This window comes from Gossypium hirsutum, chromosome D07 (assembly GCF_007990345.1).
Source record: "Gossypium hirsutum isolate 1008001.06 chromosome D07, Gossypium_hirsutum_v2.1, whole genome shotgun sequence".
Lineage (NCBI taxonomy): Eukaryota > Viridiplantae > Streptophyta > Magnoliopsida > Malvales > Malvaceae > Gossypium > Gossypium hirsutum.
In genome coordinates this window covers 17,105,390-17,125,861 of record NC_053443.1, presented here as the reverse complement: position 1 = coordinate 17,125,861, position 20,472 = coordinate 17,105,390, and the positions used below count along the sequence as shown (strand labels likewise).

General features: G+C 36.0%; 1 protein-coding gene across 2 annotated transcripts; it reads left to right on the top strand.

The window, feature by feature from the left end:
- The first annotated feature begins 2,652 nt into the window (after positions 1–2,652).
- On the top strand, positions 2,653–18,200 carry LOC107941977 (ubiquitin C-terminal hydrolase 13). Of its 2 annotated transcripts, none has more exons than XM_016875612.2 (32): positions 2,653–2,908; positions 3,079–3,145; positions 3,291–3,441; positions 3,545–3,702; positions 4,312–4,577; positions 4,659–4,877; positions 4,963–5,071; positions 5,158–5,273; positions 5,708–5,806; positions 6,825–6,934; positions 8,983–9,057; positions 9,291–9,369; positions 9,490–9,636; positions 9,924–10,004; positions 10,084–10,203; positions 10,314–10,436; positions 10,730–10,807; positions 12,014–12,102; positions 12,188–12,296; positions 12,654–12,722; positions 12,817–12,927; positions 14,067–14,122; positions 14,261–14,438; positions 14,524–14,625; positions 14,714–14,785; positions 14,899–14,964; positions 15,311–15,376; positions 15,561–15,647; positions 15,763–15,879; positions 16,120–16,194; positions 16,289–16,375; positions 17,998–18,200. In XM_016875612.2, exons 1-32 carry the CDS (start codon positions 2,879–2,881, stop codon positions 18,007–18,009), a joined length of 3,324 nt encoding a protein of 1,107 aa, XP_016731101.1. In that variant the 5' UTR covers positions 2,653–2,878; the 3' UTR covers positions 18,010–18,200. The 2 variants fall into 2 exon arrangements, with proteins under 2 accessions (XP_016731101.1, XP_016731100.1); XM_016875611.2 differs by lacking the exon at positions 17,998–18,200 and adding an exon at positions 16,565–17,176.
- The last annotated feature ends 2,272 nt before the right edge of the window (positions 18,201–20,472 follow it).

Below are 20,472 nucleotides of genomic sequence, written 5' to 3'. Positions count from 1 at the left end.
TGGGATGATGAGCCACCTTGATAGAATAGTGAATGTGGAGGTGTTTGCATCACGAACGGCGAAGGTGTTTGAAACCCATACGGTGATGGCATTTGGTAAAAAGAAGAGCTCCACGACGGCCATTCTTGTGATCCCTCCTGCGACGATGGCCTATACATCAACGGTCCAATCGGCGTAGTCGAAAATGAAGATGAACCAGGCCATTGACTCCAACCTGCCATAGGACTAGAAAAAGGAAACATATAAGGGTTAGGATACATAAAAGGGCTAGGATACGCACCTGGCATCATCTGAAAAGGCTGTGTCGTGGGTATCGTCGGTTGAACTACTGGGTCGGGTGACTGTGTCGGTGCTGTTGCTGGGCTTGATAAAGTTATGGGCACTGATGATGGGCCGGGTGAATTTCTGGGCCTCGTTGATGGGCCTGCGTCGTCGTCCCTTCTTCTTAGATTTAAAGGGCCACGTCGTTCCCTTTGGACACGCAATTGTCGCTGCCTCTCCTCTGGCGAGAGTAAATACTGCTTCCCATTAATCCTAAACCACGGCATGTATTCCGGCATGCATGCTAATTCTGGAACGATGATTGGTTCCGGAGTAGGTATATAGTCATACCGATCTTCCCATATTTGGATGTAGTGTGACCAGAATCTCGGTTAATCCGTATGCAATTGCCGTAGGTCGATTTTGTGATGATCATCCAACACCTCAGGTGCCACGGAAATCGGTTGTCGAAATCCAAATTGTCGTAATACTCTGTCCGACTAGTGCATCTCCACATTCGTAAAGTTGACCAATGGGACTTTCACATGCCAACCGTTTGGATTTTGGAACTACTCATCCGGAATTGCTGCCCGAATTGCCGGATCCTCGTATGGTGTCCATTCAAACTATATGACCATGATGGAAATATTAGTTATGTACTAAATACTAAATACCAATCGACTATCTCATTATGAAAATATCTATTTTATTTAATACTTACTTGTGCTTCCGACCGTTGGTCTAATAGAAGCCGTATATCTTCAATAGGGGTAGGTAATCGAGCATAACTTGCCGGATAGTTCCACCTAATTAAATAAACTTTTTAGCATACTATTATTTTTAAAAATCTACGTAATAATTGTAAAATCTAATATAAAATTTACCTCATTATGAGTGGGAATGTATATGGGTGGTCTACTCGAGGACATAAAAATGGAAAGCGAAACCGTGCCCATGACTGCAGTAGTGACAGGCAACCTTCGATTTTCGCTTTACTCGGTCGCGTCGCCCCGCACATCTCCCGATATAATGTTGCCAACATGACAGACCCCCAACTCAATTCACCAGCTGCTCTAAAATCAACGAGTTTCAGCAACCATCTTAGATGTACGAGGTTCCGTGACAAGTCCAGCATCAGATAACCTCAAATTATCTGAAGAATGTATGCTCGAGCATATCAGATTCTTTCTACTTCGGTTGAATCATCATCCGGATCCGGGAATGTGTCTCGTAACTAGCCTATCTCGATCCGACCTCCTTTAATTTTCTCTGGAATAGCGCCCAAAAGCTCGTAGCACACCGCTCCCCAATTGCTAGATTGAACAGACCCGGTGACTGGCTACCCATCCACTGACAATCCTAATTGCAGATTGACATCTTCTAAAGTGATAGTGCACTCTCCACATGGAAGATGTAATGTGTGCGTCTCGGGTCTCCACCTCTCAACCAACGCATTGATAAGTTTCGGGTCCAACTTGCATCCTCGGCCTACTGTCGCCACGTGCCAAAAACCCGCTTCCCGTAGGTAATTCTCTACCAACGATGATGGAGGACCATGCATGTTTCGAATATAGCATTCCAATATCCGATCTACAGACTTTTATAACAAATAATAAATTAATAATTATTTAAAAATGCATAAAAAAAATCTTAAATAATATTTAAAAAATAAATTTAACACTTACTATTTTCATTTGTTTGACGGATATGTGCTTGTTATCAAGACGAATCAATTCTCCGGCCATTGCTAAATTCGTACAAGTTTTTACGATTTAAAAAAAAATTAATTTTTTTAAATTAACTAAAAATAGGGATTTAAGAGAAATTTAAGAGGAAATTGAGAGCAAATTGAGATTAAATATGGATTTGAGAGAAATTTGGAAGGAAATTGAGAGCAATTTGAGAGGAAATTGAGAGGAAATTGAGAAAATAATTGAGAAAGGATTAATTTGTGAAAAAAAATAAAGGGGTGGAGGGTTTTTATAATTTTTTTTACCGTTAGGGGGCCAAAGGTTAAAAATATGACCGTTGGCACTGTTCACGCACGGGAAAACGCATCCTCTAGGACGCGCTGACGTGGCAACAAAACGCGTCCACGTCAGCGCTTTCTGTCCATGTGGACAAAGCGCGCCCTTGAGGACGCGTTTTCCTGTCACGTACACTGACATCGTGCTGACGTGGACGCATTTTCGGAGAAAATGACCCATTCAGATAAATAATTATTTACCGGGTCTATTTCGGTAAATTTAAAAAAAAAAGGCTTTTAATTATATTTTGCCCGAAGTTCAGTTTTTATTTTCTAATTTTTATTTTTATTATTGAATTATCATACATCGTATTCGAATGGTGGTAAAGGTAAAGTATATGTGTTTGACCGTATCCAATTAGCCATCTCCCAAGAACAAAAAGGAAGTACAGAAAATGAATGAAATTCCGAAATTACCCATTTCCCAAATAAAGACCATCGAAAGACCTTGCTTTCTCCTCGCTTCTCTTCACTGTAATAAAATCACCAAATAAAATCAACCCAAAAAATAGAGAAAAAATCTTTCTCCTAGTTTCCCCTTTCTCGTTCCTCTTGTTTTCGTAAGCTTGTTTACCTCTCAATTTCATAGCTATGACTGTTATGGCCCCTGCCCCCATCGATGTACTCTCTCTCTCTTTCTCTCTATTTTTACTCCTTTTTTATGATTTTTTTGATTAATTGATTTTTTTTTGGAGTTTTTTAGGGTTTTTCTTTGTCCAATTTGGTTTCTTGATGGATCTGATTCTTCTGATTTAATAACTTCTTTTTTGAATTTTTCCTTGATTTTTTAGCAACAAGAAGATGAGGAAATGCTCGTCCCACAGTCTGATTTGACCGACAATCACCAGCCCATGGAAGGTACTTTTTTGTTGTTTTGAGAAATTTACTTCTTTGATTCGCTTACATCAATGCAAGTTCCGAAATTTTCTACTTTTTTTTTGGGTAGACTGAAAAGAGGGTTTAATTTGATTATGATCTTTGTGATTTATATCTTAATTGTTAGTTGTAGCGCAACCCGAAGCTGCAAATACTGTGGAAAATCAACCAGTTGAGGATCCTCCTTCATCAAGATTCACTTGGAGGATTGAAAACTTCTCTAGGTTAAACGCTAAGAAGCATTATTCTGAAGTCTTCGTTGTCGGTGGTTATAAATGGTATATCTCTTTCCCTTGTTGATATTGCTACTGTTCTTTCTTTCATTATATTTTTTTGGCGATGATAATTGATGATTTGATACTTCTGGTTTGAATTGCTTAGGCGAATACTGCTATTTCCAAAGGGAAACAATGTGGATCATTTGTCTATGTATTTGGATGTTGCTGACTCAGCAAGCTTACCCTATGGGTGGAGTAGATATGCCCAGTTCAGTTTGGCAGTAGTTAATCAAATTCATAATAAATATTCTATCAGAAAAGGTATTACCCTTTAAGTAGATTATCTGTACACTGTTTCAGTATTATCTTCCGTTGGTATTATAACATCAAATTAGTTTGTTTCTGGATTTCATTGAATCAGTTTTGTTTTGCTATGATCAATACCAGCTCTAGAACATCCTTATTTGTTATGTTGTTTCATCATTTAGGAGTTATTGTAAACAGTCTAATGTAGATTTGATGCAATGAAAGGCAGGTTATCTCTGATTACTGATTAGGTTAAAAAGAAAATCTGGCCTTTATGATTCCCTTTTTTTCAATATGGAGTTCTTGATATCATTGTCATTTCTGATGATTGAAAGACATGACTAAACTTGGCTGATTTTAAGATTTTTTGTCCTTGTTCTTTGGTACAATCCCCTTTTTCCTTGTGACCATATTGCTCTCCTTGCATGTATAGCATCTGACTAATATTCAGTTCCATTCCCCCCCCTCTTGAATCTATAGGTTGTGCGCTAGTGTAGCTTTTAGTACCATGTTCATGTCTTAGTTTCTCTAGTATCTTTCTGTAACTTGATGTGAATTTGGTCATACCATTGGAGAGAATAATGATAAGCTTATTAAATTTGCACCTGACTTGGATTTTTACAGACACACAGCACCAGTTCAATGCACGAGAAAGTGATTGGGGTTTTACATCCTTTATGCCCCTCGGCGAGTTATATGATCCTTGCAGAGGGTATCTTGTGAATGACACTTTGATTGTTGAAGCAGAGGTGGTTGTCCGCAGGATTGTTGATTACTGGACATATGACTCAAAGAAGGAAACTGGTTATGTTGGACTTAAAAATCAAGGAGCAACATGTTACATGAATTCTCTGCTTCAAACTCTGTATCACATTCCTTACTTCAGGAAGGTAAGTACCGATGCTCCATATCTTGTTGAACTGATGTGTTGATGGATCACTTTTGCTAATGCTTCTGATGTTATATTTCAGGCAGTGTATCATATGCCTACAACTGAGAATGATATGCCATCAGGAAGCATCCCTCTTGCTCTGCAGAGTTTATTTTACAAACTCCAGTACAGTGACAGCAGTGTTGCAACAAAAGAGCTGACCAAATCTTTTGGATGGGACACACATGATTCTTTCATGCAGCACGATGTTCAAGAACTTAATAGAGTTCTGTGTGAAAAACTTGAAGATAAAATGAAGGTAAAAAGCTTCAATGATCTTTAACCATGAGTTTATTCTAATGTGAAATTGAAGTAAATTTTGTTTGCTTCTGTTATGCCACCAGGGAACTGTTGTGGAAGGCACCATACAGCAGTTGTTTGAGGGGCACCATATGAATTACATTGAGTGCATTAATGTGGATTATAAATCTACAAGGAAGGAGTCATTTTATGGTATCTTTTTTTTTTTTCTGAAATAACTGGTTGGAATTTATGTCCTGTTCTCCATGTGATGCTAATTTACTTTTTGCCTATACCAGATCTTCAGCTTGATGTTAAAGGCTGTCATGATGTATACGCTTCTTTTGACAAGTATGTAGAGGTTGAGCGCCTTGAAGGTGATAATAAATATCATGCCGAACAATATGGCTTGCAGGTAAGCTTCTATATATTTTGCAAAATGCTAGATTCTAGATGATGCTTTTGATGCGGTTGATTAAAGTAGATGTAGGATTTCATCAATTAATTTCATGCTTCTAAGACAATACTGATAGGATGATCTGTGCATACATCATAAGTTATTTGATTACTAGCAAATTTGCCTTTAGTTAGATCATTGTTCAGTGGTTCAAAGCTGCATAAGAGCCACTATTTTGGCCAGTGTGTACAAAATGTGGCTATTTTTGCTATGGTAGTAACAAAATGCCATCTTTTGCGATTTCTGAAACAGGGTAGCTTTTGAAGTTCTCTCTTGATACAAGCGTTCATTTTTCTTTTAATTGTTTTATCCTTTGTTCAGTGCATTTTATCTGATTCTGTGTAATATCTTTTCCTGTTTAAATAATTGCATTTTGGATGATGTTATTGCAGGATGCTAAGAAGGGTGTCTTGTTTATTGACTTCCCTCCGGTCCTTCAGCTTCAGCTTAAGCGATTTGAATATGATTTTATGCGGGACACTATGGTCAAGGTCAGCAGTTATAACATCTTAATTCTGCGTGGTTCTTCATAGCCAATGGTGCATGTGCAGTCCAGGGGCTTCACTGTTAGTGCATAATAATACATGATGATAAATTTCCTTTTTGCAGAAGTAGAGAAAAAAATAGTTATATGTTCTTGTTGAACTCGTAATACATGCAAACAACTGTTGCAAAAAATAGCAGATGTAATGAGCTCTAACGGTGTGCTGCTAGGTGCTAGCTAGGTCTGGGAATGGTGCCTGGCAAGGGGCGTGCTATGCTCCCTTTGACTGGCTTTGTTAGTCGGACTTGGGTGTGAGTGTCAGATACAGTATGTTCCTGGCACGAGTATGGTCAGATATTTCTGTGCCTTTCCACGTATTTAGAGGTCGTATCATCATATCCATGTGTCGGACACATGCACTTCAAGAAAAATGAAGGGTTAAAGCTACATAGGGGACCAGTCCCCAGACCAAGTAAAAGAATCGAAGCTTGGGGGGTGTTGGTTCTCACCTGTAGTGGTTCCCCCTCCCCTTCTGTGAATGACCGGTTGGCATGTTCTGTGCTAGTAAAATATTTGAGTCTTTTTTTTGGTTTGGAAGCGTGGGGTTCAAACCAACTCACCTGGCAGAATACAATTACTAGTTTTCTACATCTTATTAATAGCAGTTGTATTGCGATGCTAATTTGTTGTGTGGTTTTGATGAAGTTTTGCATTAAAACTTAAAACTAACTTCGTAGCCTTTCCAGCCTCTCTTCATTTTGTTTAGAGAACAGAAATCCTTATGTGACACACACACCGTGGATGCTTTTAGTAACAAAAACTTAAAAGAGGCACCATTACCCCTGTTTGATGTCTTCAGCATAAATTGACATTCCTTATCTCAGTGAGGAATTGCTGCAAGTTCTGTCATCTGACAGATATTAGTTCTTTATTTGCATGCTTTTATTGAGTTGTGCTAACAGTTGTTAAATGTGTTTTTATCCTGGATTATAATGGTAAAATTAATATTTCCATTTGTTATGTAGATTAATGATCGCTATGAGTTCCCTTTGCAACTTGACCTTGACCGAGATGGTGGAAAATACTTATCACCAGATGCTGATAGGAGAGTCCGCAATCTTTATACGCTTCACAGGTACCTATAACATTAAGCATTAATCCTGTCTCAGCTGTGTTCTTCCATTTCCATCTTTTGGTAACCAGTAGCTAGAATAAGCTGCTTTTGATGGAAAGTTGAAGGATATCCAAATTTTATACCTTCACATTTTCTTTTGACTTGAAAAAAAAGTATTTAGTCATTTTCATGGTGGAAATACTTTCTAGATGTTTTATAACTTCTTTGATATCTTTGATATATATTTTTCTGAACTTGTATCATTAGTAGTAATTCATTAATGGTTTTATGGTAAGGCTTTTTATTGTTCAGGATCTGGTACAGGCTTCATTGTAACAAAAATTGTATATTTGTATTTTTTTGTGAAGTCTTTTTGGTGGAAATAGATATTTTCGGGCGTAAATCAATTAGGGTTAGTTTAGTTGGGATTTTTTTTTATCTCAAAGAGGGTCGTGTGTGGAAGCAGTGATGTCAAGGTGCGCCTAGGCGCAGCGCAAATGCCATTACCGCCTCAGCCACCTCAAGGCGAGGCGACTTCAATCAGGCGAGTGCCTGGTGTGCTTTTGGGCGCCGTTGTTGCAAAGCTAGGCGCAAAAAAAGCGCGCCTCACTAAAGAGCCATTCTATTCTCCTATTTATATATATTATTTTTGCTTTTAAAAGAAAAATATAATAAAATATAATAAATGATTTTTTAATTAATTATTGATCTAATTTTATTATATAAAATCTAGTTAACTCTTAAAGGTTAAAACTTCTTAAGAGAAGATGAAGGAAATTTAGAGCTAGTTTCTGATGATGATATATAATTTTGCTCTTATGGTGTTTTATTTTACAATACATTAAGTAAATCATCAAACTTAAACTATTGAACAATGTTTTGAATTTATAAATTGAACTATATTGAAATTTATCTTTCTTTTACTAATTAATTAGTACTTATTAATTATATGTATTAGTTACATATGTTTTCATATACATTTTACATGTATATTTATATGCTTGGGCCTCGGTTTACTCGGGCTAGCGCTTTTTTTGCGCCTCGGTTTACTCGGGTGAGCGCTTTTTTTTGCGCCTTGTGCCTCAGGCTATATAAAGGTCCTAGCGCCTTGAGTGCGCTTGGTGCCCTTGACAACATTATGTGGAAGGTGGTCTGAAACCTCATAAACACCGTAGCAACTAGCAAGAGAAAAGAACATGTAGTGCTATTACTGAATAACAACATTCTCAAAAGAAAAAAATAATTCATATCCTTGATTAAATCCACTCTACCAAGTTTGGTCAATACAAAGAGATATAGATGGGCAAATACTTATTTGTCTACTAGGATTAGGGTTTGGTAAGTGGTTAGGCTAAGTAATGATACCCAAACTAATGTATAAAGGAAAAGCACTGTACCTGAAATATATTAAAGATGGGACCCAATTGACTTTGACTTAACGTCCTATCCAGCATGGAAGATAATTACTAATATTCCTGTGGACATCAAAATTCTAAGGTTTAGGGTTGATAATTACTTTTCTACTGACTTATGAACTATGAAGGAGATGTTGGACTTAGAATAGTCTTCTTTGTGAAGACCCTATTCCAAAGAAGATGGTATAATTGGATAAAGAATTTGTCCTAAAATTTTTGAATTTTCAGTTGAGGCATCTTTACCTTCCTGATGTAGAGAGGCTAGAGAATGCTGATTCTGTGTTACATTCCCCTCAACTGTCCTCAACAATTGCCTACTTTAAGATGGTGAGCAAAAACAAACAGAAGTTGAGAAATGAATCACGTACTTGGTTTCTCTAATAATGTGTAGAAAGATTGTTTACGCATATCAGTTGATTGTGCTGGTGCTCAGATTTCATGGATTGCACATACTACTTTATGTTTCTTCACTGCTTATAATAACATTAAGTTTAGAAACCATGTACCGGGGTTCTGTAATGATACTATGAAAGATGGTAACTGTTCTCAAGTTGATTGTGCTTGTGCAGAAATTTAGTGACAGCACATGCTACTTTATGTTTCTTTAATGCTTATAATAACAGCTGCTGCTTAAATCTTTGAGTTTGGTTACAGTGTCCTCGTTCACAGTGGTGGGGTGCATGGTGGACATTATTATGCATTTATCAGGCCGACTCTTTCTGATCAATGGTATGGATCATATTAATGCATTCAATCCTATGCAAAAAAAAAAAAAAAAAAAGAAAAAAAAAGAAGAGAAAATGAAAGAAGAAAAGGAATTGATTACTAAATGCTTAGTCTGCTGCACAACTATTAAACTAACATATGCTGATTGTATTTAAGGTACTTTATTTACAGCATACATATGCCAGCTATGCGCTTCGGAGACTTGCAGGTGATACTTCTTTTGTATTGCTTTTCAGGTATAAATTTGATGATGAAAGAGTAACGAAAGAAGATATGAAAAGGGCATTGGAGGAGCAGTATGGTGGTGAAGAAGAGGTACTATCTTAGTATGTTTTACGCACTGTTTATGAACTTTTTGTTTTAGCTTTTTTTCTTTTAATTATATGTATCTTCAGGGTTATGATTTAACAAAGTTTCTTTCTTCTAATGTGCCAGTTACCACAGACAAATCCAGGATTCAATAATACTCCTTTTAAATTTACCAAATACTCAAATGCATACATGCTGGTGTATATACGTGAAAGTGACAAAGACAAGATAATATGTAATGTGGATGAGAAGGATATTGCCGAACATCTTAGGGTAAGATTCTGTTGTTAACATATTAGAGCTAAAAATGAGTCCCTAGCTGGGTTTGAGTTCGGGTTGTTTATGGCTCCAACTAGGATAGTTCAGCATATTTAGTAGTCTCAAGCTTGGCTTGAAGAAACCATTGAAATTTCATATGATTGTCTCCTGGGTTGCTTTATCTAGAGCAATTACAGGTGAGTTCTTACCCAGCTGATTTTAGGAGTTGTTTCTCAATTTGATCATTTCAGATCTTCCCTTTCTCACAATCTAATGTGCAATGTTTTTTATGATGTTTCTAGGAGAGGTTGAAGAAAGAACAAGAAGAGAAGGAGCATAAGAAAAAAGAGAAGGCAGAGGCACACCTTTACACTATTATAAAGGTTGTTGTTTGAGTCATTATTTTAGTGGCTGGATGGAGCATTATTGAGAGTACTTTCTTAAAGCTATATGATTGTCCAGGTTGCACGAGATGATGATCTTGCAGGGCAAATTGGGAAGGATATATATTTTGATCTTGTGGATCATGATAAAGTCAGGAGTTTTCGAATTCAGAAGCAGATAACTTTCAATGTGTTTAAGGTATGGTAAACAGAGAAAAGGAAAAAAAAAGATTTCTTCTTGCCTTTTACTTGGCACTTATGGTAATAGTTATCTCCTGTGTTCATGATTTCACTTGTTGGTGCACGCAGGAAGAGATTGCTAAAGAGTTTGGCATACCAGTGCAATTTCAGCGTTTCTGGTTGTGGGCCAAGCGTCAAAATCATACATACCGTCCAAACCGACCATTGACACCTTTGGAGGAAACACAATCTGTAATATTCCTAAGCGCCACTTATACTGTTTTGGTTCTAAAACCTTGTTTCAGGAGTAATTGTGTCTAGTTTTAGCTTCTGTTTTTTTTCAGCATAGTTAAGGTCCTTTTGGTTCTACAACCTTTGCATGAATATTGTTGCATGCCTCTCCTGTTGAATGAGTATATATTTATACATGTTTTTATTCTTAAAAAAATACAGAAAAAACCTGGACAACATAGAAATTTGCTGAAATTTCCTTTTTTGTTTGTCAAGGATCTAACTCTGCCCAACTTTGAATCTCCTCACTGTAGGTTGGAACACTGCGGGAGGTATCAAATAAAGTTCACAATGCAGAATTGAGGTTGTTCTTGGAGGTTGAGCTTGGACTGGTAATTTGGCTTTCCATCTCTTAAATTTTCTGTCTAGTTATGTTCTTTTATCTCATTCAGGATCTTCTCCAATCCAAAATTAGAATTAGGAGTAGTCCTGAAGGATAGGCCTCAGTTGGGATTCTAAAACTTCCAAGTGCAAAAGGCTGTCTGTTGTCACCATAGAAGTTAGGCATTTGCCAATAGCCTTATTGTTTTTTGGGAGTGCTGAACTCTTAGTTCTAGCGAGTAGTGACCAAGGGTCAAAGCTTCAGAAACCTCCAATATAAAAGGAATAAGTAGGAATCAGACCATGAGGTTTTAAGTTTCACTCATGTCCACCGCAGAATAACTTATCTGCCCTTCAATTAAAAGTTGGATTTGTAACTGTCTCCTTTTTGCTAAATTCTTTAGGCAAATCCTATGTCTGTGAATCATTTAAAAATGAGAACTAGGAGAGATCCTGAAGGATAGGCCTTAGTTGGGATTCTAAAAGCTTCCAAGTGCAAAAGGCTGTCTGTTGTCACCATAGAAGTTAGGCATTTTCCAATGGCCTTGTTGTTTTTTGGTAGAGTGCTGAACTCTTAGTTCTAGCGAGTAGTGACCATGGGTCAAAGCTTCAGAAACCTCCAATATAAAGGAATAAGTAGGAATCAGACCTTGAGGTTTTAAGTTTCACTCATGTCCACCGCAGAATTACTTATCTGCCCTTCAATTAAAAGTTGGATTTGTAACTGTCTCCTTTTTGCTAAATTCTTTAGGCAAATCCTATGTCTGTGAATCATTTAAAAATGAGAACTAGGAGAGATCCTGAAGGATAGGCCTTAGTTGGGATTCTAAAAGCTTCCAAGTGCAAAAGGCTGTCTGTTGTCACCATAGAAGTTAGGCATTTTCCAATGGCCTTGTTGTTTTTTGGTAGAGTGCTGAACTCTTAGTTCTAGCGAGTAGTGACCATGGGTCAAAGCTTCAGAAACCTCCAATATAAAAGGAATAAGTAGGAATCAGACCATGAGGTTTTAAGCTTCACTCATGTCCAGCACAGAATTACTTATCCGCCCTTTAAATAAAAGTTGGATTTGTAACTGTCTCCTTTTGCTAAATTCTTTAGGCAAATCCTATGTATATGAATCATTTAAAAGTGAGTGTTTCATCCAGTTTTTCCCTCTTCCCCTTGGTAATTTTGTGGTCAGCTTGTATTCTTTTCATGACTTAAACATTACTTTCCAGGATTTACGCCCAATTGCTCCACCGGATAAGACAAAGGAGGATATTTTACTTTTCTTTAAGCACTATAATCCTGAGAAAGAAGAGCTTCGGTAAGTTGTCTCATGTTGCGTGTTTCCCCTTATCTTCGGGGAATTATGTGAAATCTTATAAGAGATTATCTTTCTGTTGCATCAGCTTTGTTGGAAGGCTGTTTGTGAAAAGCACTGGCAAGCCGATTGAAATTTTATCAAAATTAAACAAAATGGCAGGATATGCTCCTGATGAAGAGATCAACCTTTACGAGGTTTGCTTCCAATTATTCTTTCTACAGCGGTGCAATTTTTAGTTCTCTTTTAACTCTTTCCTGTCATTTCTCTCTTTTTTTCTTGCGTTTGAGGAGATGGTAATTGAAACTAATGCATAGTTCTAGAGAAGACATTTTTTTTTTCTTCCTCTATGGTGGTTTAGTTGGAACTATTCAGGCATTTTCTAAGTTATTTTCACTTGAACAGTTGATAAATAACTTGGTTAATAGTTCCTGTATATTTTTGTGTTTGACAGTGAAATGGATATAATGTCCATCTGGTTCTTTTGTCCAAGCGTTTGCATAAATTTTGAAAATCTAATGAGGAATAATACTTGGGTATGCTTTAATGTACAGGAAATTAAGTTTGAGCCCAGTGTTATGTGTGAACCCATTGACAAGAAAATCACATTCCGAGCTAGCCAGGTATGCATTGTACCTCATTTTGGGTCCTTGGGACAATTCTTATTTGGTTTGATCCTATTTAACTGTTTTGATATTCCATCATTTTCCACTGCAGCTTGAGGATGGTGACATAGTTTGCTTTCAAAAGTCTCTTCCTGTTGAAAGCACTGAACAATTCCGCTATCCAGATGTTCCTTCATTTTTGGAATATGTGCATAATCGCCAAGTACATTCTGTTTATCCTTTATATATACTACCTTCTTGCAGTTATTCTATTGTTTTCACTGCATTTTCATCTGAAGTCTTGATGGATGTCAAGCGTGAGGGTTGACCTGTCTGGTCATATAGCTACTTTTTGTATGATTGTGATGGATGATGTGTGGTAGGTAGATTAGTCTTGCATCTTTTCAGTCCAATCTGATGCCTGGGTTATTAGTTTCTACGAATATTCAGACCTATAAAAGGTAGATTTTCACTCATGATATTCAGGAGCTAATGTGCAATATATTGAGCACTTTGTTCTCTCAGTGGTAGTTTGATTAACTGAATACTATTTGCTTTTTTGGTATCACTCATTAATTCCATGAGCAGTTTTTGATCTGGCATATTAGGTTAGTGGTTGCATGTGCTAATGTTGGTAAGCATTGCTAATAGATTAAAGCAGAAAACAAGTTAACTTTTTTTAATAGCATTGGCATTACTTTCATTGTCTCAATGGGCCTCAGAGTTTGGTTGATAAGATCATGATATCTACAATTATAAATAATAGTGTTTGGTTCCAGAAGCACCATCTATTTCTTTATTAAATTCCCTAATTTTAAACAATTCAATCTTTCCACTCTTTGAAAATAAATGCATTTGATGAATGAAAATAGTAAAATCACATTTTGTTCTGCATTTTCTATTTAAAGAAAATTATCAGCATAATTAATTCCGGTTTGCTTACGTTATACATAAAACTTAACAGGACTGTCACCCAGAAACTAAATACAAGAGAAAATGCTATTAGAGGTTTTACTTGTTTGGATGAGTGATGAGTGCAGCCCTTTCATTTGTATGTATTTATGAGTCTTTTCATTATCCGAAAAAGTATAAGGTGTATGGTTATATTTTTTGTCTATTAATGATACAGTAAAAGCTCTATATACTCACATAGCCTTCAAACTGTTTTGGCTCACTTTTGAATGCTGTCCAAAGGCATATTAAGCTGTTATCCTATTTGTGAAGACATTTCTTTATGGCAGATTGTACACTTTCAGTCATTTCTTGGAATATACAACCCTTCAGTTATATCCAGCTTGATTAAGCTTTTTTGCTTCATTCGCTAAAGCAATATTTTCATTTTTTTAAATTTCTTTATGGTAGATTGTACACTTTCGGTCTTTGGAGAAACCCAAGGAAGATGATTTTTGTCTTGAGATGTAAGTTCAAAATTTCAGTTGAAGTTGCCTTCCTGTACTTTTTTTCTATTGACATACCTTTTTTTACTGGTATTTTCTGCTATTTTAAATATCAATTTGATGATCAAGGCCTTACACTCCTTCCTTTTGAATGTTTAGGTCAAGGCTTTATACCTATGATGATGTTGTTGAAAGAGTAGCTCAGCAACTTGGTTTGAATGATCCGTCAAAAATCAGGCTTACATCTCACAATTGTTACTCTCAGCAACCCAAACCTCAGCCTATTAAGTATCGTGGGGTGGATCATTTGTCTGACATGCTGGTCCACTACAATCAGGTAATAATCAAATCCCCTTAGCAATGCATATTGAGAGGCCAAATGATGATACGGCTAAAAGCTAACCAATTTTGTTTGTTGACAGACTTCTGATATTTTATACTATGAAGTTTTAGACATCCCTCTACCAGAATTACAAGGTTTGAAAACCTTGAAGGTAGCCTTTCATCATGCTACTAAGGATGAAGTGAGTATATGGATCATATTTAAGAGTTTTGATGAATGATGTAAAAGTTCTGTTGTAGTACACTAAAATTGGGTTTTTTGTGATCCAGGTTGTTATCCATACAATTAGGCTTCCAAAACAGAGCACTGTGGGCGATGTGATTAATGATCTTAAGACAAAGGTAAGTTTTCTTTCATTTGATGGGTCAAATGATCATGTTGAGGGCATGTATACTTTTTATTGATAATTTCTTAAATAATAGAGTAAAAATTGTGAATAATCTTTCGGAAACAGGTAGAGTTGTCTCATCCTGATGCAGAACTGCGGTTGCTTGAAGTTTTCTATCACAAGATCTACAAGGTTTGAATGTCATGTTATCATGGTTACTTTTTGCTCATATCAGTGTTTACCCTGGAAATGGGGAATGAGTCATGTTTATTTAATTTGATCTGGATGTATGGGTGATGTATTGCCTAATATCGTATTTTTCATAATCTTCTAATGCCATCAGTTGTCATCTGTTTAAAACTTGATATTGCTTGTTGAAAAGATTGTTTCATGGGTTAGTTTCTTGAATTGTATATTCCTTTATGTGGTTTGTATTTTCTGCTCTTTCTGGCTTGCTAATTTGGGGTTCGTTTATTCACCTATTGTTCCCTTTTCTTCCCTTTCGTCACAAAATTTTGTTTCCATCACATTTCTGCAGATTTTCCCACCTAGTGAGAAGATTGAGAATATAAATGACCAGTACTGGACATTACGGGCAGAAGAGGTCAGTTCCTCCACCCTGCTCTCTATCTCTTATGCATGCACTCATGCTTCCTGCTATGATCTAAGGAATCATTTTCTTTTTCTTGTATTTCGTTGGTTTAGATTTTTTGAATATCATTTCTTGGATAATGGCTTTCTTTAAGTTATAGGGTGCTGGTTTTGATCTTTGTTTCTTAATCTTACAGATTCCAGAAGAAGAGAAAAATCTTGGTCCAAATGATCGCCTAATTCATGTTTACCACTTCACTAAAGAAACTGCTCAGAACCAGATGGTAATAAATTTTTTTCACATCATCTTATCTTCAGTTGCCATTTTGCTTTGCCTAAGATTACTACTTTATCACTATTATGTTTCCTTACCAATGTTTTTGCCTCTTGTTTTGACAGCAAATTCTGAATTTTGGAGAGCCCTTTTTCTTGGTGATTCATGAAGGTGAGACTTTGGCTGAAATAAAAGTCCGAATACAAAAGAAGCTGCAAGTTCCTGATGAGGACTTTGCTAAGGTTTGTTGTACTTCCTGAATCCTAAGTGAACTTGTGCTCACTGATTTACCCTAATTCTTAACGTGTTCAACCCCTTTTCTCTCTCCTCTTTTTGGCTGGGTAAATAAAATTTGAATTGATGTATATTAGGAACTCTGATGGTGATGTATCTTGTGTTAATATTTCTTTTTAACTAGTTGTTTTTCCTTTTCAGTTATGTATTCTTCGTTTTATTTATATGAATCCTATTTGTTTTTTCAGTGGAAGTTTGCATTCCTCTCACTTGGCCGGCCGGAGTACCTTCAAGATTCTGATATTGTATCTAGTCGTTTTCAGGTGTGGACATTGTTTTGCTTATAGATATTTGAAAAATTTTCCAAGTTTCATTAGGATTTTACTCTAATTTTGGTTTTACTATACATATACTCAGAGACGAGATGTTTATGGTGCTTGGGAGCAGTATCTTGGGCTGGAGCACTCTGACAATGCTCCGAAAAGAGCTTATGCTGCTAATCAGGTAATAACCCTTTATTAAAAGTATTCCCAAAGTTTCAGCAGAAATCAGTTGATAAGAAACATACCCTAAGGATAAAGATATTCTTTAAGGCTACGATTAATCTATCTGCTTTTTCCAAGTCCATGAAAATGACTGGCCTTTGGCGATGCCCGGAATAGTAGACTCTAATAAAATCACGCTTCTTTGCAGAACCGGCACACCTTTGAGAAGCCTGTTAAAATATACAATTAGGGACTATTTTAGATTTTACCTCCCTTTGGTGACATTGCACAAAAGAGTGGCACTCTACATGAACTAAAAGCAAATGACAATGTGAGGCAACAAGTTAGCACTGAAATGGCATCTGTGACCTTTGCTTGTTGATTTGTTGGATAAATGTAATTCTTTCGGTAGTGTCAATTTGAAGGACTACTTCCTTTTACGTAATCAAAGTGTGCATCTGCAAATGACAATTACGATCCGCTGAGATTTTTGCTACTACTTTCCGTCTTTAAATCGAGGTTGGTTGGTTGGTTCAATCTTCAATCAAAACGTAAATGGGGGCAAGTTGCCTGTGTAATTTGTCAGTACATAAACAAGATTTTGATTATTAGTGAATTTATGTATACACAGTATAGTTGGGAGAAGGTTGTGATTTTTGCCATTCCCTTTGGTTGGTTGCCCTGATTTTGTCCATGTAGATCATCTGATGCATTTAGCATTAGCTGCTGCCCTTTGTAATGGTTGATTGCCATTCTTTTTCAAGCCTATTATTATGGCTTATTATTATTATATCTAAAGATTCTCTTCATATTTGCGCTACTTTCGCCTAACTCTGAAATCCCAATCTCAATCTCAATCATTACTGATTTCTTTTTATATTGAACTTGTTTTTATATGGTTACAAATCTGAGTTTGGTATTATGATTCGGAGTAATCCAAAGTAAATCAAATTTATTCATAATAATGGGATATATTTTATTTTCCATTTTCTTGTTTCTCTTGAGAAATATTTTCCACTCTGTCGAAGCAATTACCTATTTTGTTATAAAGATATTCAATTTAGGTACTGCTTTTTTTTTCGCCTACCCATTGTAGGCCTTGTCATGGTGATATTATTTTTTTATGGTCCATGTTCATTGTTGTTTTTTTTTTAATAATGTTATTTTCGAAGTTTATGATAAATTGTAATTTTAAATCTTTTATAAACTCTTAAGGTGTGTGGTATGTGGAACTTTTTAGTGGTAGAATTAGAAAGCTTGCTTACTAACAAAACTGTTTTATACCTATAACCACTTGCTTTTATGTTATCATGTTTTGTTTCCAAAGGTTGTTAATTAGGGACTCTAATTCTTTTACTGTAATTGTATAACTGGTGATTGACCACTGAATTAAACTGATTATTGATGGTCAATTCACGACTTAACTGTTTCAATATCTCCATGACTACCTGCATGCTTAAGTTCGATTCACTTTGTGGATGCCTGTCATCCAAGTAAATTCTCGATTAATAAAAAAAGAATAGGGAAAATGACAAAAGATATATACATAGGATAAGGTGGAGATATTATATTACCTTTTTGCCTTACTGATTTTTAGTAGTATAGTGGACCTTATCTCCTCTCTTTTCCTTTTTTGTGCAGGATGTGACTTGACTTCAATCATAATTGTATTAACATGGTACATGAGCTCGGTAACTGCAGGACCAATTTTCCCTCACCTCACCTCCTATGTTCCCATTTCTCACTCACTTTAGCCAAATTGGTTTTTCTCCCCGATTGAAATTCAGTTTCAACTATCAACCTTTACTTTGTTTCAATGATTGCTTATTATCAGTTGTCTTTTATATCTATTAACATTTGTTTAAAGAGAAGATGGGCAAAAATTAAACAAACATGCAAAAAAAAAAAATGGAAAAAGGAATTTGGAACTTTTATGGTACAATCACTTTTATGGGTGTTTTTTCAACATTTGGGGTTTCAATATAAATCCGCTAGGCAAGCCAAAGTTAGAAAATCATTATAGGGAATAAAATTGAAATAAATTTTTTTGGGTAAAAATTCAATACCGTTATATTAATTTATAGTTTTATAAGGATTTAACTGCAATTTATCATTTTTTTTAAGATCAAGGCCAGGCTCTTCTAGATTTACGGTTGCCGCAAGATATCTGTTCTTAAAATATTCGATAAGCTATATATCTTTTCTTAAGAATAGTGACATAAGTATCAAAGCTCGGAAAGTACATTTTATGGCATTTGAACTGTGAACTTGAAACTGGGGAATTCTATTTTATGGCACTAGAAGTGTAACCACAAAATCTCAAACCTCATCTTCACTCTTATTCTCACAACCATTCTCTCCCCTTAAAATCTAGGAGCTTTAAACAAATAAAGTTGTTTTTGACTTACAAGTCATGATTCATGTCAATAGGTTCAGATAGTTGCTTGTCTTAATCATGACAAGTAAATGTTTTGTTAACATCAACTACATTGAAGCGGTCCAATTTGAAACACTGTCACGTGACATAATTGGATTGAGTTATTATCATTTAATTAAGTCGGTAAAATTTGGTTCCAATTTTTCTCAATTATTGTTGGTCTGGAATGTTTAGTAAATCTCAACACTCCAACAAAATAGGAAAAGAATTATTAAATTTAAAATAGATTGAGAGAATAAAGTTTTATCATGATAATTAAGATATTATTTTGAAGATATTATTTGTTTTCATATTATATTTTGGTATATAAAAGACTTACAAGTAAATAATTATTGAGGTTATAATGAAGTGCAACCATTAATTTTATTTCCATTGTTGAAACATATCATTATTCAAGAAAATTAAAAAGGGTAAAACTAATAATAAAAGTTTTAAGGAAAAATGATTGACGGGGTGTTGACTGTTGATGGAACCTTAGCACGAGCAATGAAGAAGATTGGGAAGAGGTCGAATGAACCTTTGGATTTTGGTGATCCTATTGTGGATGGAGCGGGGATGTCAATTGGCTCAAGTGAGAAAACCACTATGTCATGGAAAGACAGGTTATTAGGTACCTTTGGCGATATTGGCTTGTCGCAAAAGGATGAGAATTTCATCTTAAATGAAGGTGATGCCATGAAGGAAGTGGTTGATGGGATACCTTCGATTAAGTTTTTTGAACGGGTTCATGATTTTATTGCACAACGGACGTCCAAGACTGTGCTTGTGAAGCTTATTGGTCGGAAGATTTAGTACCATGCCATGTCAAATAAACTTTAGTCAATATGGAAAATGAAGCAATCCTTACAGATACTTTGTAACACCTCTAACCTGTTTTCGTTGCCGGAGTAGGATTACGGAGTATTACAATACAAAGCAGAACATTTATTATCAAATAGCATCAAATTTTCTAATTAATTGTCAAAATTTATATTATCATGTAATTTAAAGTGAAACATACACTCATGGGTCTAAAATCGAGTCTACGAAGCCTTAAAAATAGTTTAGAAATAATCGGGGACCAATTAGAAACAAATCAGAAGATTTAGTAAAAATATGAAAAATTTCAAAACAGGGGTCACACGGCCGTGTGATAGAGCCCAGACCCTGTGGCTCAAAACATGGCCGTGTGGCTACTTCACACGCCCGTGTTCGCTAACCGTGTAACTAACTGTGCCCATGTAATATAAGGTCACATGGCCATGTAACTCTCTATGCCCGTGTGAACCAACCTGTACTGAATACAAATAAGGCACACGACCGTGTGTAACACACGTCCTTGTGACAGCTCGTATCCCAGGTAGTGTGCATCCAAATTCAACCCAAAACTTGTCATTTTCACTCCCAAATGGTTAGGTACCTAAACATACCAAAAGCACATGCATACAAGCCCTCAAAACACATTAAAAAAATACTCAAAGCATGCCAAACAATCAACCTAGGTGCCTAACCAATATGCCATCATTGACACCACAATTCAAATAATAATCCGTTTTCACTAGAATGTTGTCAATGAACGATATATGGATATAGGTGCACGGTTAACCGTTAGAAAACACACCAAACACTCATATGAGCCAATCCAACTGATAACACGCCTCGGCACTAAGTGCTTAGCCCGTAGGCTAACATTCGCCCTC